We start from the raw sequence: 19573 nt of genomic DNA on the forward strand, positions 1-19573 counted from the left end.
TGTGAGCCACTGCACCCGGCCAGGTCTTCAGTCCTAAAGGATTGATGTTGGATCAGTTTTTATCCATTTTGAGTTAATTTTTGTGTGTGATAAGAGGCAGCAGGACCAGCAAGTTTATTCTTACCACCTTTATCATCCAATATCATGAAGCATGACGTCTCTCCAACAAAACATCTGAATTGTTTTTCTGAATAGCTTTTCCAGCATGTGTTCAAGCAGTGGTGATTTTCCTCTTAATTTTTATAATAGGGAACTGTCTGCATGATGTAAATTGTTCTCTATTTAATTGATCCCATTTTATCCAATGTGCAGTAGGAAAACGAGCTACATTAGACATATCTAGAATAGATGTGGGTTTTAAATTTGTAAACTTGGCAGGGTTGATTAGTAAATCTTTGCTTCTAGATCTAAAAATTTTAGTGCTGCTTTGAAACGTTGATTTAGTTATTGAAGTAGAGTCCATAGGAATATGTAATTGCTATTTTTGTATTCTAATCTTGTTTTATTTGGTTTTGCATAGTCTGGTTATATCTTTTATTGAATACCATTCTTTGATTAGAAGTTATCTCACTAGTTCTTTTTTTCCCCCTTCACCTGCAGTGTTGGGGATAATGTAGTTTTGGGGATCTACTGGAGTGAAAAGTGGTTCTGGTGGGATAACCTTTAAAAGGCTGTTATGTACTATTCAATAACTTTAAAAAAAATCTGCTAGTACAGGATGGACAAGGATGAACCTTATACATTCTCCTGTTAACTGGCAATAGTTTTAAAGTTGTCTAACATTTGTTTTAAACAGAAGAGGATAAAATTTGGTTGTTTCTGTTTTTAGTACTTGATTCTAAAACTCGAAAGGCCTGCTATAGTTCAGAATATCACATTTGGAAAATATGAGAAAACTCATGTTTGCAATTTGAAGAAATTTAAAGTCTTTGGTGGCATGAATGAAGAGAATATGACAGAGCTGTTGTCCAGGTGAGTTATGGTTATGGGGAAGAGAGCTGTCTTCTAAACAAAATGTAGTCTTAGTCTCTTTGTAGCTAATCTGCATGGTTTGATTTTTCTTTCAAAGGAGAAAAGAGTATTCCTTCTCTTCTATTCCTAATGCCTTAGTTTAATACTGTGGGTTGAGTTAGCTTTCTTTCTTTCTTTCTTTTTTTTAAACCAACAGACCCTAGTTAATATTTTTACCAAAGAAGAATCAAACTTTTTTGTTTCTTCCTTTTTTAATTGTATTTTTGAGCTGTTAATGACTTCAGAAATATTTTCAGCTTTAATAATTTTTTTTGCTATAATCTTTGCTGTAAAAAAATACAGGCTCTTTGCAAAAGGCTAAGATTAATTGCCTTAATCCAGAAGCAGTGGTTTACTGTAAGTTGGAGACTAAAAAGAGGAATGTTTTATAAATTGAAAGATGCATGCCTGTCACTTGGAAGGAGCTCAGTAAATTTGAGTTTTAATAATATTAGACAACCAGGAATGAATGTGTTAATTTGCTGCCCAGCAAATGAAAATCAGATAGCTAATAGAATGGACAAATGAAACCATGGAAATTTAGAATATATTTGTGATGGCTGGGCACAGTGGCTCACGCCTGTAATCCCAGTACTTTGGGAGGCTGAGGCAGGCGGATCACAAGGTCAGGAGTTCAAGACCAGCCTGGCCAACATAGTGAAACCCTGTCTCTAATAAAAATACAAAAATTAGCTGGGCATGGTAGTGGGCAACTGTAATCCCATCTACTTGGGAGGCTGAGGCAGGAGAATCGCTTGAACCTGGGAGTCGGAGGTTGCAGTGAGCCGAGATCACGCCGCTGCACTCCAGCCAGGGCAACACAGCAAGACTCTGTCTCAAAAAAAAAAAACAAAGAATGTATTTGTGATATGGTATGGCCCATTAACATAATATTTTATATAAGCAAATACTCTATACTGTATTTGATTTCAGTCATGAAAGTATTTCAGGAAATATAATAGCAACCTGAGGGTGAGTGACTTTCCCATAAATCCTTGTGTCAGTCCTAGTTGTTTAAGTAGAGAGGTGATATGCATTTATTTTTATTTAGGATAAAGCAGATGCTATTAGAGTAAGGCTGGCTTTGAAAATTTTTTGAACTATAAAGGAAACATTGGCATCTCAAAATTAAATAACTAAATTCTTCGGCGAATTCTAATATGTGGTTTTGTTTAAGTTGTTGGATTTGACTGTGAATTGTTTTTTAATTTCCTTCTTACCATTTGAAAATTTTGTTATATTCAGTTATCCATTCAGGACACTAGGCCCTGTCACACATTTTTAAGCACTGTAGCTATATTCTTTATAATACTGAACATTTTTCATTAATTCTCATGTAATTCAGAGAATCCAGTTATAATGCTGTTGATTTGAATGTGCTAGTTTTGACCTATATGCCCATGTTTAACTACTTGTTTATATTGTCTTGGTCATAATATTTTGAGCATTAGTTTGAACTTAAAACCTGAGTATGCATTAGTTCGTGTTCTAGTACATTTACTAAATTATGAAGTCAGATTTAACAGCCTTATTTTTTTTTTTTTCCTACAGTGGCTTAAAGAATGATTATAACAAAGAAACATTCACCTTGAAGCATAAAATTGACGAACAGATGTTTCCTTGTCGATTCATTAAAATAGGTAAGGTTTTAGCATTTGGGAATAGAAACAAATTCTTGGTATCATTAGTCAGCAAACTATAGCCCATAGACCAAATCGTGCAGGCCCCTCGTTTTTTTAAATACAATTTTATGGGAACATTGCTGCACTGGTTTGTTTACGTATTGTCTGTGTCTGCTTTTGTGCTACAGAAGTAGACTTGAGTAGTTGCAAGAGACCACATAGTCCACAGAGCCCACTAAATTTACTCTTTGGCCCTTTACAGGAGAAGTTTGCTGACTTCTGCTTTATATAAATTCATTACTAAATGGCAGTTATTTCAAGTGGAATCTTTTCCATATGTTTTCTCATTTGAAAGTTTTCTTAGATTTTATGGGATCTAGTGATTTGATTGCCTTAATTTTATGGAAGGTTTATCACTTATACTAAAACAATAGTATTCTAAAACCAAATACTGATAAAATCCTTAAGGCAGTATGTTATGGTTATTATCTGTTATGTTCTTTTATTTTATTTATATTTTTTAGTTAAATGCTGGTCAGACCCATTAAATTTATTTAATAACCCATTGATAGGTTATAAATCACTGTTTGAAAAATATTACCTTAAGGCATGTATTTCTTTAGCAAGTATTTTAGCTTAAAAAAGTATTTATAATGCATCCTCAAAATGAGTATTTTTCAGGTGATTTTGTTTCCTTTAGAATTTATTATTTAGAAGGTAGGGAAGTTGAGGACTTAAATCCTGGCTAACACGGTGAAACCCCATCTCTACTAAAAATACAAAAAAAAAATTAGCTGGGCATGGGCGCCTATAGTCCCAGCTACTTGGGGAGCTGAGGCGGGAGAATGGCGTGAACCCATTAGGCAGAGCTCGCAGTGAGCCGAGATCACGCCACTGCGCTCCAACCTGGGAGACAGAGCGAGACTCCATCTCAAAAAAAAAAAAAAAACAAATCTTCTAATTTATAACCATATTGCATACTTTTGAGAATATTATATTAATATGGGGATTAAAGTGAATTAGATACTTTGAAGAATAATAATAAAAGCCAGATTCCACATTTTGATTTGGGAGAATAATTACTCTTCTGGAACAAACAGAGTCATTGTTTGCCAATCTGTCAAGAGTTGCTGCCGTTTTGTTTTGTGACTCAGATAGTTCTGTTGGGCAAAAGAATATTTGAGGTCTTAAGAAAGACTGCTTATATACAGAAACTGTTTTTGGAACAGTTGGATTCTAATATGTCACTTAGTAGTATTATAATTTCTGTTATAATAAATACTTATAAATAAAAACCTATATTCTATTTTCTTATAAGAATTTATGAGCAAGCAAATTTTAAAAATAAATTTAACTTTTGGTTATTTCCTTCTTTTGTAGTGAGTAATGTTTTCATCAGTATTTAGATTTACCAGTTCCTAAAGACCTTTGCATAGCTTTAACAATTTCATGATTTTATATTTCAAGTATACAAGCAGTGGAAATGGGAATCTTTTCTAGCTCTGTCAGCCTTTTTTCCCCTTTCTTTTCTTTTTTGCTGAGTAGTTGAATATGTGCACTTAAAAAATTTCCCCCCAGCTTTACTAAGGTATAATTGACAAATAATTATATATATATTTATGGTTTACAATGTGATGTTTTGACGTATGAATATATTGTGAAATTATTGAATTGAGCTAATTAACATATCCCTCACCTCACATACTTAAGATTTTTTTGTGGTGAGAACATTTAAGATCTACTCTCTGAGCAATTTTCAGTTGTTATTACTGTAGTCACCATGCTGTGCAGTAGATCTCATTCTAGATGTAGAACAGTAGATAAGTTCTACAGTAGAACTTATTCTTCCTGTTTGACTGAAACTTTTTACCCTTTCATCAACAGCCACCCATTTCTCCCATGACCTTTTTAATTATAGGGCATAATGATGTCTTTTACTTGATCTAGGGTTAGTTTTATGGTATTTGGCAAAATGTTAATTGGAGCTTTCCAAATAATAGTAGACACTTATTAGCCCATTTTCTATTTAGAATATTAATATATAGATAACTTAGTATGTCTTACTTTTCTCTAAAAGATGTTAATACCAGTCAGCAGTATCTGCTTCCCAACCCTTTCCCAACATTCTCTTAAGAACTTTTTGTTTTAAGTAATATAAAGAAATATGGAACTAAAAGGCCATATGTTAGGTCAGTAGTTGTAGTTTGTCGTATTTTCTTCAAAAGTTATTCCAGTAGAGGACCTGAATGATGTATAGCTCTCTCTTGGTGGTAATTTAGCACAGACATTTATTTGGTTCAGGTAAATTGTTGGAATTTGACTTAAAAGAAAAAAAGCCTTTGAGTATTTTACATCTGTGTTCTATAGTGACATGTTTGAAAGATCTTGCTGTATTTAAAAAACAAGTTAATGCCTATACGGCACAATTTCTAAATTTAGTCAGCCTTCAATTATTCACAGTAATGGAGGAGAATAGAAGCAAGGCTAACACAATGACAGATCATCTCCAAGTTGTTTATTGACATGTAGCTATAATAATTTTCATTTATAATGAATATAGCTTATTTAAGTTTTGCTTAAAGCAAATTGAAGTAAGTTTGGTCATAAATTGTTAACAAGGAAAATAGCCCACATTTCTACTGTGTGGCAGGGGTTAAGTTTTAAGATCTGTTGTGGGTAATTCAGAGTACCAGCAAAGCTGAACTGATATCATTGGACTGCCTTCCTTCAGGTAAATTTTACTTTCTTAAGTTACTTTTTGTATAAAATGAGGATGTTAATGCTTTTTCTGTCTAATGGTAGGATAGGTAGCTATATTGGATATTTTCTTGAGTTCTGTTCTAGTTTGTGGATCTGGGGTTTTAATTTAAGAGAGCATTTATGGAAGAAATGATTTCATTTTGGATATCTCTTTTGTGCATTTTTATACTTATATTTTTAAAGCTTGTGTTTACATGCCTTCTTACATGTAGTATTTTAGGGACTATGATGGGAATTAGTGTAGAAGGAGAGTTGGCCTTAGAAAGAAGCTTGGTTTTAGATAAGACCTAGAGGTAAAAGAAAAATTTAGTAACAGAGGTGAGTTATTAATTGGGAGACTGGATTCCCAAGGGCAAGTTAAAGTTTGGAAAGGGAAACCTCAGCAGGAGACTAGATCAGAGGAAAGTAAACATAAAGTAGAATGGGATGAGGGTATTGGTTACAGATGGCTCGAAGGGTTTACATTTGGATTCATAGTCACAATAACTGCTGTATGAGGAAATCAGGGGTAGGTGAGGGCAAAAAGAGGTACAGGGTCTTGGAAGGATTCAGGGGGAGTCTTGGTTTTTGGTAAATGGAGGGATGTGGATTTTTGTAAAGGAGTCAGCTGCAGCCTGGATGATTGTGGAGACTTCAGAGAGCGGCTTTTGCTCTGGCTGGATGTAGCGTGAATTCTGAGCATGAAGTCTGAGTATTAAGTCCAGGAAGCCCTTTAGGAGAGCATGTGGAAAAGTGACATTTTAGAAGTGTACTATTAAGAGGAAAATTAATATAATAATAATAGATAACAGCTAACAATTATTGAACACTTAGTATGTGCCAGTTACTGTGCTAAGTATACTTATGTCATTAAATCTGTAGTAGAATAGTAGATGCACTATTTCAGAATAGTTAATCTTGAATTTTTAGGATCTCTCAGAACCTCTTTTTTTTTTTTTTTTTTGAGATAGAGTTTCGCTCTTGTTGTCTAGGCTGGAGTGCAATGGCACGGTCTCGGCTCATGGCAACCTACCACCTCCCATGTTCAAGCAATTCTCCTGCCTCAGCCTCCCAAGTAGCCGGAATTACAGGCATGCGCCACCATGCCCGGCTAATTTTGTATTTTTAGTAGAGACAGAGTTTCTCCATGTTGGTCATACTGGTCTTGAACTCCCGACCTGAGGTGATCCACCCGCCTTGGCCTCCCAAAGTGCTGGGATTACGGGTGTGAGCAGTGGCAGGGGCTTGCCGTGTTGCTCAGGTGGCACAATTAGAGCTCACTGCAACCTCCAGCTCCTGGGCTCAAGCCATGTTCCCACCTCAGCCTCCCTAGTAGCACACCACCACACCTGGCTAATTTTAAAAACAATTTTTTTCTAGAAACTGAGTCTTGCTGTCTTGCCCAGGCTGGCCTTTTTATGAAAAAAGGTGACACACAGGGATGTTGATTATATTCATGTCTGATTGTCCTGTGGGGAAAAGCTGAATCCTAGAAAACAAACTGCTAGCCTTGGGATATGTATTAGGAGTTTCTAGTTCTTTTATTTGATGAGGGAGGCGTCTTTTATTAGGGAACAAAAACATGTGCCTGGAGCTTTAATTCACTTTTAGATTTCTTATAGTATTCTATATGCATTATTAGTATTGTTAATGATATCAAAAATCACTGGCATTTGAAGTGAGTGGACATGATTCTGCTCATTTTTTACATTCCCTTTTAGTCTTGAAAATTAATTATATTGTTTATTCATCTGTAATATATGATGCCCTTTGGTGAGATAACTTCATGATTTACCTCCTTCCTCTAAAGGTATTCTTTAAAGGTATTAAAAATTATAACTAATTTTATTCTAGAAATATTTCTGTTGAACCATTGGGTAACAGAATAAATTTCACTGCAAGTGTTTTAAAAGGTTTTTGTTTTGTTTTGTTTTTTAAGAGACAGTGTCTTTCTCTGTTACCCAGGCTAGAATTTAGTAGTGTGGTCATAGCTCACTGTAACACTGAACTCCTGGGCTCAAGTGATCCTTCCATCTGGCCTCCCGAGTAGCCAGGACTACAGGCACATACTATCATGCCCAGCTGATTTTTAATTTTTTTTGTAGAGATAGGGTCTCAGTATGTTTCCAGGATGGTCTTGAACTCCTGGGCTCAAGTGATCCTCTTGCTTCCGCCTCCCAAAGTGTTGGGATTACAGACGTAAGCCACTGCACCAGGACCAATAAATGAATTCTTAATGAGACTTGGACCTGGAAATCTCTAATATTTTATGTCTGGTGACATATATAGACTATATTCTTGGTGCTTTTTGAGTTTAGAATCATATTTTATTCTGACTCTTATACTACTTGATGGTTATTGCTATGTGATTTACTAGATAAACTTTTAAATGACACTGCTGCATAAAGAAATAAACACTAAAACAATAATGATAATTTAATATTTGTTGTTAAAAAAAACTTTTTGAAATGTGTGTGGTTTACATACATAAACAAAGGCATATTAAATATCCCAGCAGTACTTCATACATTCTCATGACTGGTTGCTACTGCCTGTGTTCTTATTCACACAGCTTCCTTTATATCAGTGGTCCCCAACCTTTTTGACACCAGCAACCAGTTTTGTGGAAGACAATTTTTTTATGGATCCAGAAGTAGGGGCAGGGTGTGGCAGAGAGATGGTTTTGGGATGAAACTTTTCCACCTCAGATCATCAAGCATTCGATTCTCATAAGGAGTGTGCAACCTAGATCCCTTGCATGTGCAGTTCACAGCAGAGTTTGCACTCCTTTGAGAATCTAATGCCAGTGTTGATCTGACAGGAGGCAGAGCCCAGGCGGTAATGCTCCCTCATCCGCTGCTCACCTCCTGCTGTGTGGCCGGGTTCCTAACAGGCCATGGACCCGTACAGGTTTGGGCCTGGGCATTTGGAACCCCTGTTTTAGATGACAAAAATACATAAAAGTATCGTACCCCATATGTCTTCCTTATTCAGTCGGATATTGGAAATCATTAAGCCTGGTATCAGCTATTCTGGATATTCTATTTTGATGCTTCGTCAAAACTCTACAAGTGTTAGTTTCTTAAAGATAGTTGCATTATTGATTCTGAAACTGCATCAGTGAATCTATTGCTACATTAAAATTCACTGGTCTATCTTGGACTTTTTAGCCAGGTGTGATTTTGTAACATTCATTGATGATACAGATCTCCCAAATGTTGAAACACTTCATTATATAATATTTTAAAAATCACGTTTATTAATATCACAAGTAATCTCATTTTAAAAAATCTAAGCGTTGGGAATCAGTTAAGTTCACAGTGGTGGATACTTATCTTCCAAAATTCTAATTTTTCTCTTGAAAGTTTGGTTTTTATCCTTGACAGCAAATATCATTAATTATTTTCCTTGAAATGACATGTAAATGTTTGGCAAATACCCAAATCTAAACAATCATAGGTTGTCTGTTTTTCTTTCAAGAATAAAATGGCAACCCATGAAAAATAAATTGGTTTTTAAACTAACAACTTGAATAATTGTACAGGTCCTTTCCTTGAGATAACCATTGTGCTTTGGTATACAACAAAAATGCTTTATATGCAATTCTCATTTTGTCACACAGGATATTAAAAAGATGTGTACTTAATGATGGGAGTTTAATAAAATTTTCCATGCCATCGGTAAAATTTTTTTTTATTTTATATTTATTTATTTATTTTTATTGCCAGTGTATGGTGGTGAGGAGTACAGTGCAATTTGTACTTACTGAGCACTACTAGTACTGTTTGGTGCCATTAGTTTGGTACCCAGGTGCCAGAAATTTTATACACCATTGCTTTTGTGCCATTAGTGCAATGGTGCTATTATTAAAAGGCTAGAAAACTGTTTATTATGTTATTTTGAAAAATAGTTATTTTGAAAAATAACTAGTGTTGTTACTAAAAAAAAAAAATAGTTTTGACTACATGGGACCTCTGGAAAGACCATTGGGATTTTGATTGACATGATGTTAAATTTATAATTAATTGGAGAAAACTACACATTTACAACGTTGAGTTTTCCTATATAGGAACATAGTATGTTCTTTCATGTATTCAATTATTCACTACAATTTTATATTTTCTTATAAATATTGTGTATTTTAAGTTTATTCTGAGATATTTTCAGCTTTTTGCCATTATAAATAGGACTTAATTTTGAGTTATATTTTCTAATTGGTTATTGTAGGTATAGGAAAAGTTTATTTTTGTGTGTTTACCTTGTTTACAAATAAAAAGTTTTTCAATTGAAAATATATATATATATATATATATATATATATATATGTTTTTTGTTTTTTTGTTTTTTGTTTTTTTTACATTGAGACAGTCTTACTCAGTTGCCCAGGCTGGAGTGCAGTGGTGCAATGGCAGCTCACTGCACCCTCTGCCTCCTGGGTTCAAGCGATTCTCTTTCCACAGCCTCCCGAGTAGCTGGGATTATAGGCGCATGCCACCATGCCTGGCTAATTTTTTCTATTTTTAGTAGAGACGGAGTTTCACTGTGTTGGCCAGGCTGGTTTTGAATTCCTGGCCTCAAGTGATCTCCTGCCTCAGCCTCCCAAAGTGCTGGGATTACAGGTGTGAGCTACTGCTCCTGGCTCTCTTGAATTTTTTTAGGTAGACAGGTCATCTTTAAATTACAATTCGTTTTTCTTAATTTGTTTGTTTGTTTGTTTCCTAACTGCGCTGGCTGAGACCTCTGATTAGTGTCAAATAGTAGAGATATTGGACTTGTTTGTCTTGTTCTGACTTGAATACTTAATATTTTCCCATTAGGTTTAATTTTTAAGGTTTTTGATGCTTTTTAAAAAAAATGTAGGTAAGGAAATTTTTTATTGCCTTATATTGCTTATACATTGAGGGTTTAAAAATAATAATGTATTAAAGTTATCAAATGTGTTTTTTCTTTTATTTTGTTAACGTGGTACATTATGTTAATACAGCTCCTATTATTTATTGAACTATCATCTTTCCATTCCTGGAGTGAGATCTATCTGGTTACAATGAAAATCTAATTGAATTTTTTTTGCAACTTTTCTCCTTTTAATTTGTATTTAAATATATATTCATAGCTGCAATTGGCCTTAAGTCTTTTTTCTTCTGATTTGGATTTCAGGGTTATGCCACTGATAAATAATTGAACTTTCAGTCTCTTTCAGTGTTCTGATGTAGGTTAAATTCTGAAGTAATTTTTTGCTGATTGTACATTTGGTAAAATTTACCTGTTAAATCATCTAATTCTGGTGGCATTTATTTGGGGGTAGACATATGAACATTTTTAATTTATCTTACAGTGTTTTTATTAACTAAGGAAATCTTATGTTGGCATGGGTCATCTGTTTCGTTTTACTGTTGTAGCCTTAGCACCATGCTAGTCATATAAAAGATGCCCAGAAAATTTGTTCAATGAATCCTTATAAGGTTGAATAGTGCTTTTACTTTGCTAAAGTTTTATTTGAACTGTGTTAATATTTTTCTTCTTCTTTTTGTTTCTTCTTCTTAAAGTTCCACTCTTGTCCTGGGGACCCAGCTTTAACTTTAGCATCTGGTATGTTGAACTTAGTGGCATTGATGATCCTGATGTAGTACAACCTTGTCTCAACTGGTATAGCAAGGTAGGACTGTATTTTAAATCCTGACTTTAATGGCTATAAAAGGAGAAATATGTCAATCTCTTATTCATTGAGAATAATTTAAAATATTCAAAATAATAATAACAGTTAGCTAACGTTTTATTAGGCACTTCCAGTCTGCCAGCTTTTAAGCGATCCTAATAACTCACTTTGTCATTATCACTCTATGAGACAGGTGCACTTACTATCCCCATTAGTTTATAGATGAAGAAATGAAGCACAGAGAGATTAAATAGTTTGCCTAGGATCACACAACTGTAAAGTGCTTGAGCCAGTGTATGAACTCAGGCAGTTTGGCTCCACAGTCTGCTTTTATATTATACCCATTTGACTCTGAATTTTGTTTTTTTTACTTGTATTCATATAAATACTTAAAACATAGTTTTTAGTGGGATAGTTTTGCAGTCTGATGGAAAATTTAAGATGTCGATGTGATTTAGACTCCTAAAGTAGTCAACAGGGTTAAAAAAATATTGCTGTTTAATATAACTGTAATATATATTGTTACATGGTAGTTACGATAAATCTTTTTTAGAGGCCAAGAGTAAGTTATAGTTAATTAATTATAATTAAGTTATTAATTAATAGTTAATTATAATGTGTAAGGATTAGATGTTTAATGACCTTTTATTAGTTAAGAAGTCAGCTATCAACTGATTTGTGTTTCAGATCTTATACATCTTCTTAAATACATTTTATTTTCTTGCCTCATTAAAGGGTAATGCCTATAAGTAAATCATTGTTGTTTGATTATCATGCAACATTGTTGTTTGATTATCATGTTGTTTGATTAGCATGTCATCTGTTTGTTTGAATAGTGGTATAGTTAGGAAATTTGACGTAGTCCCAGAACATACTCCTGAAGTTGAGATTTTAAAAAAAATCCTTTTTATAAGATTGTATTTTTGGCATCTGTCCTATTAGGGGAAATTTTTAATAAATTAAGTGCCTGCTTTTTGGATTCCAGTTAATTGAGATGTCTACTTTATAGCTGCTTAATAGATGAGGTAGTGCAGGCTTAGAAAACAATTAAATTGGGCCGGGCACAGTGGTTCTCACCTGTAATCCCAGCACTTTGGGAGACCGAGGTAGTGGATTGCCTGAGGTCAGGAGTTCGAGACCATCCTGACCAACATGGTGAAACCCCGTCTCTACTAAAAATACAAAAATTAGCTGGGCATGGTGGCATGTGCCTGTAAGCTCAGCTGCTTAGGAGGCTGAGGCAGGAGAATTGCTTGAACCCAGGAGGCAGAGGTTGCAGTGAGCTGAGATTACGCCACTGCACTCCAGCCTGGGAGAGAGAGCAATACCCTGTCTCAAAAAAAAAAAAAAAATTAAATTTAGTCTGTTTTTGATGATTTTTGAGTCATAACACATGTTTGTAAATTTGAAGTATCTGTATACTTGATACTTGTCATTCAAGTAATAGCTTAAAAACCAAAAATAGAAAGCATAATATAATTGTATGTGAATTATTTCATGTTTTTTGTGCTCTCAGTACCTGCATTGTAATGGGATTAATAGACACTATGGAGTTATAATTTTTACAATATTAAGTGGAGTTTAAGAAATAGGTGTTCTCCCTTTCTTCAAAGTTGAGACTCTGGAATTAGGTTTGGTTTAATAACTTTTGGCTACATACTTTGTAACCTTGGACAAGTTTGGAACAGGCCAAGTTTTAGTTTTGCTAGTTAAAAGAGCCAAATAATGATACCTAATGAATCAGGTTAGTACACTGCTTGGGACATAGTGTTAATAAATGCTCAGTGTAGATTAGTTATTTTTACTGTTGTTAACTGTTTCCTACAGTATCATCTAACCAAATCTCTTCTTTCCATACTTACTCTGTGTTCTAGTAGTACCGTGAACAGGAAGCTATTCGCCTTTGCCTAAAACACTTCAGACAACACAACTATACAGAAGCTTTTGAGTCACTGCAAAAGAAAACCAAGATTGCACTGGAACATCCCATGTTAACAGATATTCATGACAAGCTGGTGTTGAAGGGTGATTTTGATGCTTGTGAAGAGTTGATTGAAAAAGCTGTAAATGGTATGAAACTTTGATTGGTTATTAGGGTAAATTCAAGTACATACGGGAAACTTTCACGAAAAGAATATAGGCTTATGCCAGTTATTACTCTAATTTTTTTTCTTGTTTTTTTTTTACTCAGTTAAAGATTGTTAGCTCTTTGGATTAGGGACTTCTTTCATGTAAAATAGATCCATGATGTAATGAGACTTTAAAAAATGAAATGTACTTGAACTCACATATAAATTTAAGTTGGCATCTTGGGAAACCGTGCACTTACAAATGATAGCATTAACTAGCATTAAACTGTATCAGAAATATTTTGATATTGATAGCCAATATTTATTAACAGTGTATTTTGAGGAGAAGAGGGGGCTAGATAATAAAAAGTGTTATTAATAAGCAATTATATATAAGGAACAAGGAGATTTGTATTGAAAATAACTTCCTTATGGTGTAAATACTATATAATTGCCAATTTTCTTGTGTGACCTGTAATCTGGCTTTGAAAGAAATGTGAATAGTTGAACATCTATATTATCTCCCAGGGTATTGACTTTGGAGGGTAACGCTCATTTGGATATTTAAGGTCTGATGCGTTTTGTTATTTAAACTGAAAAGGGACTCTGTTGCTTATAGTATGACATTTTTTAAAAATCTTCCACAGTAAGTTTCATAGTGACAAAGAACAGAATAGTTGTACAATACAAAACTTGTGGAATTGAATTTGGTGCATCTTTTATAGGAAGAAATAAGAAATAATACATTTTTCAGTGATTTGCTCTCATTTTCATTTTATCACAGTTATCATCTTTTACTAGGTATTCATATTTATTAGATATTGGGTAGCTAAAAAAAAAAACCAGACCTGCACTGCCTTCTTTGAGTTTGTAAATGTAAAGTTAACTTAAAATGAATTGCTTTGAGCTCCACTTTTTAAAATATGACAAATCTGCTTCTAAGCCTTGTACATTGTTATTGCTTACTTGATTGATGATGATACTTGCAAATAAATGATTGGTATGTTTGAAATTGAATATATTTTGGAGTATAAACAAAACACGTAACTAATCTCTTACCAGACTTTGAAAAGCTACCAATAAAAGTATATGTGTGTGTGTATATATATGTATGTATGTGTATATATATGTATGTATGTGTGCCATTTCTAGGAGTGAATTCTGTATTTTAACCTCATAGGATGAGGGAGGCATAGGTAATTTTAGAGCTTTTTTGTTTGTTTCAGATATTTATCATAAGGCGTTTATTATTTTGTGAAGGGAAAGCAAAACAACAGGCACAGGCAACTCTATACAATTAATAAGCTAAAAACAGTTATATATTTTAAAGCTGTCTTTAGTGACGTACTCAGTTGGTTAAGATTAGCTGATAAAAATCTTGTGCAGTTTTAGTATCTACAGAGACTTAACTTATCCTTTGGCTCCAGAAAGGAACCAAGTTTAGAAAAATTAGTAGTTGCTCAATTCTTGAAACAGCCACATCCTAGTTTTTGTACTATGAATACTATGGGCTCTCTAAACTGGCCTGGAACACTGTTAGTTAATAAACATTCCTTTCAGGGTTGTTCAGTTTGCTTCTGACCTCATTGATGATGATTTGTTGGACAAATAAGGAAGTAAACAGTGCAGAGTTTTTTGGCTTCTGCTCTATTAAAAACATAGCAGAGAAGGACAAGAAGTTCCTGCCTGCTAAATAGGAAGATCTAGGGAATCAAAAGAATCTCTGTCAAGCTTCTTGTAATGGAGGATACAAAAGCTACTTTTAGTATTTTTAGTATATTACTTAGTATGATCTTTAAGTATTGTCTGTATTTTAAGAAAGCGTAAGGCTGTATTTATTTCTCTAATAGGCTTTTTATTTGTCTAGAAATATCACTGTATTTACATTTCATTTTATTATAGGTGATTTCAGAACCAATAATTGCTACTACCTCTTTGCCAATGCAGGATCCGGTGATGATAGGCAAAAGTAATCACCTAGGGACAGGAATGTTTTACTCAAACATGTAGAGATTGTACTGAAAACCTCCCTTTGCTGAGCTTATCTTTTTTTGCTATAGAAAGAGAATTTTTCTTTTGTGAGATAAGGGAAGGATAAAGTTTAATAAGGTAGTCATAAAGTTTCAACCTGAAATCTCTACCCTTCTCCCTCTGTCTTTCCCTGCTTCTTTCTTTTTTCTGTTATCCTGCTTTAAAACAAATGTCTCTACTCTTTTCTTTTGGATTGTGCAGTAGTTGTTAATTATAGGCATATCTTGGAGATATTGCAGGTTTGGTTCCAGACCACTGCAATGAAGTGAATGTCACAATAAAGCAAGTCACACAAATTTTATTTCCTTTCCCTTTGCATATAAAAGTTATATTTCCACTTTACTGTAGCCTGTTAAGGTACAGTCGCATTATTTCTTTAAAAAAAAAATGCACATACCTTAACATAAAAATACTTTATTACTTAAAAAATGCTAATGATCATCTCAGCCTTCAGTGAGTTACAGTCTTTTTGCTGGTAAAGGGTCTTGCCTCAGTATTGATGGCTGCTGGCTGATAAGGATGGTGATTGCTAAAAGTTGGGGTGGCTGTGGCAGTTTCTTAAAATAAGACAAAAATGAAGTTTGCTGCATCAATGAGCTCTTCCTTTCACAAAAGATTTCTCTGTGTCATGCAATGCTGTCTGATTGCATTTGATCCACAGTAGAACTTCTTTCAGAATTAGAGTCAATCCTCTCAAACCCTGCTGCTGCTTTATCAGCTAAGTTTATGTAATATTCTAAATCCCTTGTTGTCATTTCAACAATGTTCACAGCATCTTCATCAGGAGTAGTTTCCTTCTCAAGAAACCACTTTATTTGCTCATTCATAAGAAGCAATTTCTCATCCATTCAGATTTTATCATGAGATTGTAGCAGTTCAGTCACATCTTCAGGTTCTACTTCTAATTCTAGTTCTCTTGGTGTTTCTACCACATCTGCAGTTAACTACTTCTTCTGAAGTCTTTAACCCTCTCCACATCATCCATGAGGTTGGAATCAACTTCTTCCAAACTCTTGTTAATGTTAATATTTTTATCTCTTCCCATGAATCATGAATGTTCTTAATGGCATCTAGAATGGTGAATCCTTTCCAGGTTTTCAATTTACTTTGCCCAGATCCATCAGAGGAATCACTATCTGTGGCAACTATCGCCTTACAAAATGTGTTTCTTAAATAACAAGACTTTCTTGAAAGTCTAAATGACTCCTTGATCCATAGGCAGCAAAATGGATATGTGTTAGCAAGGATAAAAACATTAATCTCCCTGTATTTCTCCATCAGAGCTCTTGGGTGACACGCACATTGTTAGTGAGCAGTAATATTTTGAAATACATCTTTTTTTTTTTTTTTTTTCTGAGCAGTAGGTCTCAACAGTGGGCATAAAATATTCAGTAAACCATTCTGTACACAGATGTACTGTCATCTAGGCTTTGTTATTCCATTTGTAGAGCACAGGCAGAGTAGATTCAGCTTAATTCTTAAGGGTCCTAGGATTTTTCAGAATAGTAAATGAGCATTGACTTCAACTTAAAGTCACTAGCTGCATTAAACCCTTACAAGAGAGTCACACTGTCCTTTGAAGCTTTGAAGCCAGGCATTGACTTCTGTCTAGCTGTGAAAGTCCTAGATGGCACCTTCTTCTAATAGAAGTCTATTGGAATGTTTTGTCTACATTGAAAATCTGTTTAGTATAGTTACCTTCATCAGTGATCTTAGCTGAATCTTCTAGATAGTAATAACTTGCTGCATCTTCTATAATACATCAACACTTGTGGCTTTACTTTGTACTTTTATGTTATAGAGATGGCTTCATTCTTTAAACTTCATGGACCAACCTCTGCTAGCTTCCAACTTTTCTTTTGCAGTTTTCTGACTTCTCTCAGCTTTCATACACTTGAAGAGAGTTAAGGCCATGCTTTAGATTAGGTTTTGGCTTAAGGAAGTGTTATGACTGGTTTAATTTATCCAGACCACTCTAACTTTCTCCATATTAATATGGAGAAATATGGAGTCTGTTTTGCTTTCATATCAGTCGTGGGTTCACTTGTAATTTCCTTCAAGAACTTTTCCTTCTCATTTACAACTTGGTCAACTTTAGTGCAAGAGGTCAACTTTCAGCCTATCTTGGCCTTTGACATGCCTTCCTCCCTAAGTTTAATTATTTCTAGTTTTTTATTTAAAGTGAGAGGTATGTGTTGAACACTTAAAGGCCAGTAAAGATATTAAGTGGCCTAATTTCAGTATTGTTGCATCTCAGGGAATAGGGAGGCTCAAAGAGAGGGAGATAAATGGGGGAACTGCTGGTTTATGGAGTAGTCAGAATACACACATTTATTAAGTTCCTTGTCTTATAAGGGTGTAGTTCATGGTGCCTCAAAACAATTACATTATTAACATCAAAGATCACTTATCATAGGTGACTGTAACAGATATTACAATAATGAAAAACGTTGAAACGTTGCGAGAATTACTGAAACGTGAGAGAGACGCAAAGTGAAGAAATTCTATTGGAAAAATGGCATCCATAGACTTCCTTCAATTTATAAAAAACACAGTACCTGTGAAGCGTGGTAAAGCAAAGCATTATAAAGGCATATGTATATTGAATTATCTTCATTGATTTTCTGTTTTTAATGCAATTTTGTATTCCTGTTACAAACCCTACTTGAAAATGGTGTCTTACTCTTTTCAGGTATTGTATTTGATCTGCCACATTTTTATGAAGTATTTTTGCATATATTTGTGTATGTAAGATATTGGTCTGCAGTTTTCTTATAATGTGCATGTCGTGTTTTGGTATCTTTTGGTGTGTTTGGGTAGTTCTAGCCTTTTAGAATGAGGCAGGAATCTAAAAGTGTTTGTGTAGAATGAGTAGTAGCTTGGTAGAATTTACTAGTGAAGGCAACTGGACCTGAAGTTACCTTTGTGTGGAGGTTTTTGTGTTATTTTGGCAGGGTCTCATTAGTTTTCGGACTTTGAAAATTTCCCATATACATTTAAATATATAAAATTTCCTCGGCCAGGTGCGGTGGCTCAAGCCTGTAATCCCAGCACTTTGGGAGGCCGAGATGGGCGGATCACGAGCTCAGGAGATCAAGACCATCCTGGCTAACACGGTGAAACCCCGTCTCTACTGAAAAATACAAAAAAAAACTAGACAGGCGTGGTGGTGGGCGCCTGTAGTCCCAGCTACTTGGGAGGCTGAGGCAGGAGAATGGTGTAAACCCAGGAAGCGGAGCTTGCAGTGAGCTGAGATCCGGCCACTGCACTCCAGCCTGGGCGACAGAGCGAGACTCCGTCTCAAATAAATAAATAAATAAATAAATAAATAAATAAAATTTCCTCTTCTTGTTCTTTAGTTGTGCTATGAAGTATTTTTACTTTTGTTCAGTTTAGTATTTTCATTATGAAATGAAATGAAATGGCTCTTTGGAAGAACCGTGGTTTTTAATTTACAAATTTGTGGAGGTTTACTAGTTGTTTTCTTTGTTAGTGATTTCTGGCATAATTGCATAGGGGCCAGAGTGCATATCCTGTGTGTTTCCACTCCTTTGAAATTTAATGAGACTTGCTGTGTAGCCCAGCTTATGCAATTTTTATAAACATATCATATATATTTGAACAGAATGTGAATTCTGTAGTTGTTGGAGCAGTGTTGTATATCTGTTCAGTTGGTCAGAGTTGCTAATCATATTGCACAAATCTTTATCAATAAGAATTTTCTGATTCTCATTACTGAGAAAGATTTTAACACTTTCCACTATGATCATGGAATCGTATGTTTCCTATAGTTGGTCTAATTTAACTTTACATTTTGATGCCATGTTTTTAGTTGAAAACAAATTTTAAATTATTTTGAATTAAATCTTTTATTATGAAGTGCCTTTTTATCTCTACAAATATTTTTGCTTTCAGGTGTAAATTGTATTAAGATCTGTTTTCATTTCTTATTCGTATGGCATATCTTTTTTTGTTTGTTTTTTGAGACAGAGTCTCTCTCTGTCGCCCAGGCTGGAGTGCAGTGGCCGGATCTCAGCTTACTGCAAGCTCCGCCTCCCGGGTTTACGCCGTTCTCCTGCCTCAGCCTCCCGAGTAGCTGGGACTACAGGCGCCCACCACCTCGCCTGGCTAGTTTTTTTTTGTATTTTTTAGTAGAGACGGGGTTTCACCGTGTTAGCCAGGATGGTCTCGATCTCCTGACCTCGTGATCCACCCACCTTGGCCTCCCAAAGTGCTGGGATTATAGGCTTGAGCCACCGCGCCCGGCCCGTATGGCATATCTTTTCCGTCTTTTATTTTCAACCTTTATCCCTCTGAAGAGAAATATCTCTTATAAATTTTATTTAAATAAAACAAACCTATTTAAATAAAATTTTATTTTATTAATAAATCATTTGACTTATGATTAGTTTAGAAATTACAACAAGTATGCATGATTGCCTTAA

The 19573-nt window shown here is 34.6% G+C and overlaps 1 protein-coding gene across 6 annotated transcripts in view; it reads left to right on the top strand.

Moving 5' to 3' along the window:
- MKLN1 (muskelin 1) overlaps positions 1–19573 on the top strand; it is a 377314-nt gene that overhangs the window by 271274 nt on the left and 86467 nt on the right. For 5 of the 6 annotated variants that reach the window (XR_012432863.1, XM_065541080.2, XM_074035999.1 and 2 more), the window contains 4 exons: positions 830–972; positions 2563–2651; positions 10919–11028; positions 12906–13098. Coding sequence is in view for 4 of the 6 variants with exons in the window: in XM_065541080.2 (XP_065397152.1) it covers positions 830–972; positions 2563–2651; positions 10919–11028; positions 12906–13098 (535 nt within the window). In the remaining 2 variants the exon portion in view is untranslated. Of the gene's footprint in view, positions 1–829; positions 973–2562; positions 2652–10918; positions 11029–12902; positions 13099–19573 lie in introns of those variants that run through there. The other variant, XM_065541082.2, reaches the window with a different exon arrangement.

Source organism: Macaca fascicularis, chromosome 3 (genome assembly GCF_037993035.2).
Source record: "Macaca fascicularis isolate 582-1 chromosome 3, T2T-MFA8v1.1".
Lineage (NCBI taxonomy): Eukaryota > Metazoa > Chordata > Mammalia > Primates > Cercopithecidae > Macaca > Macaca fascicularis.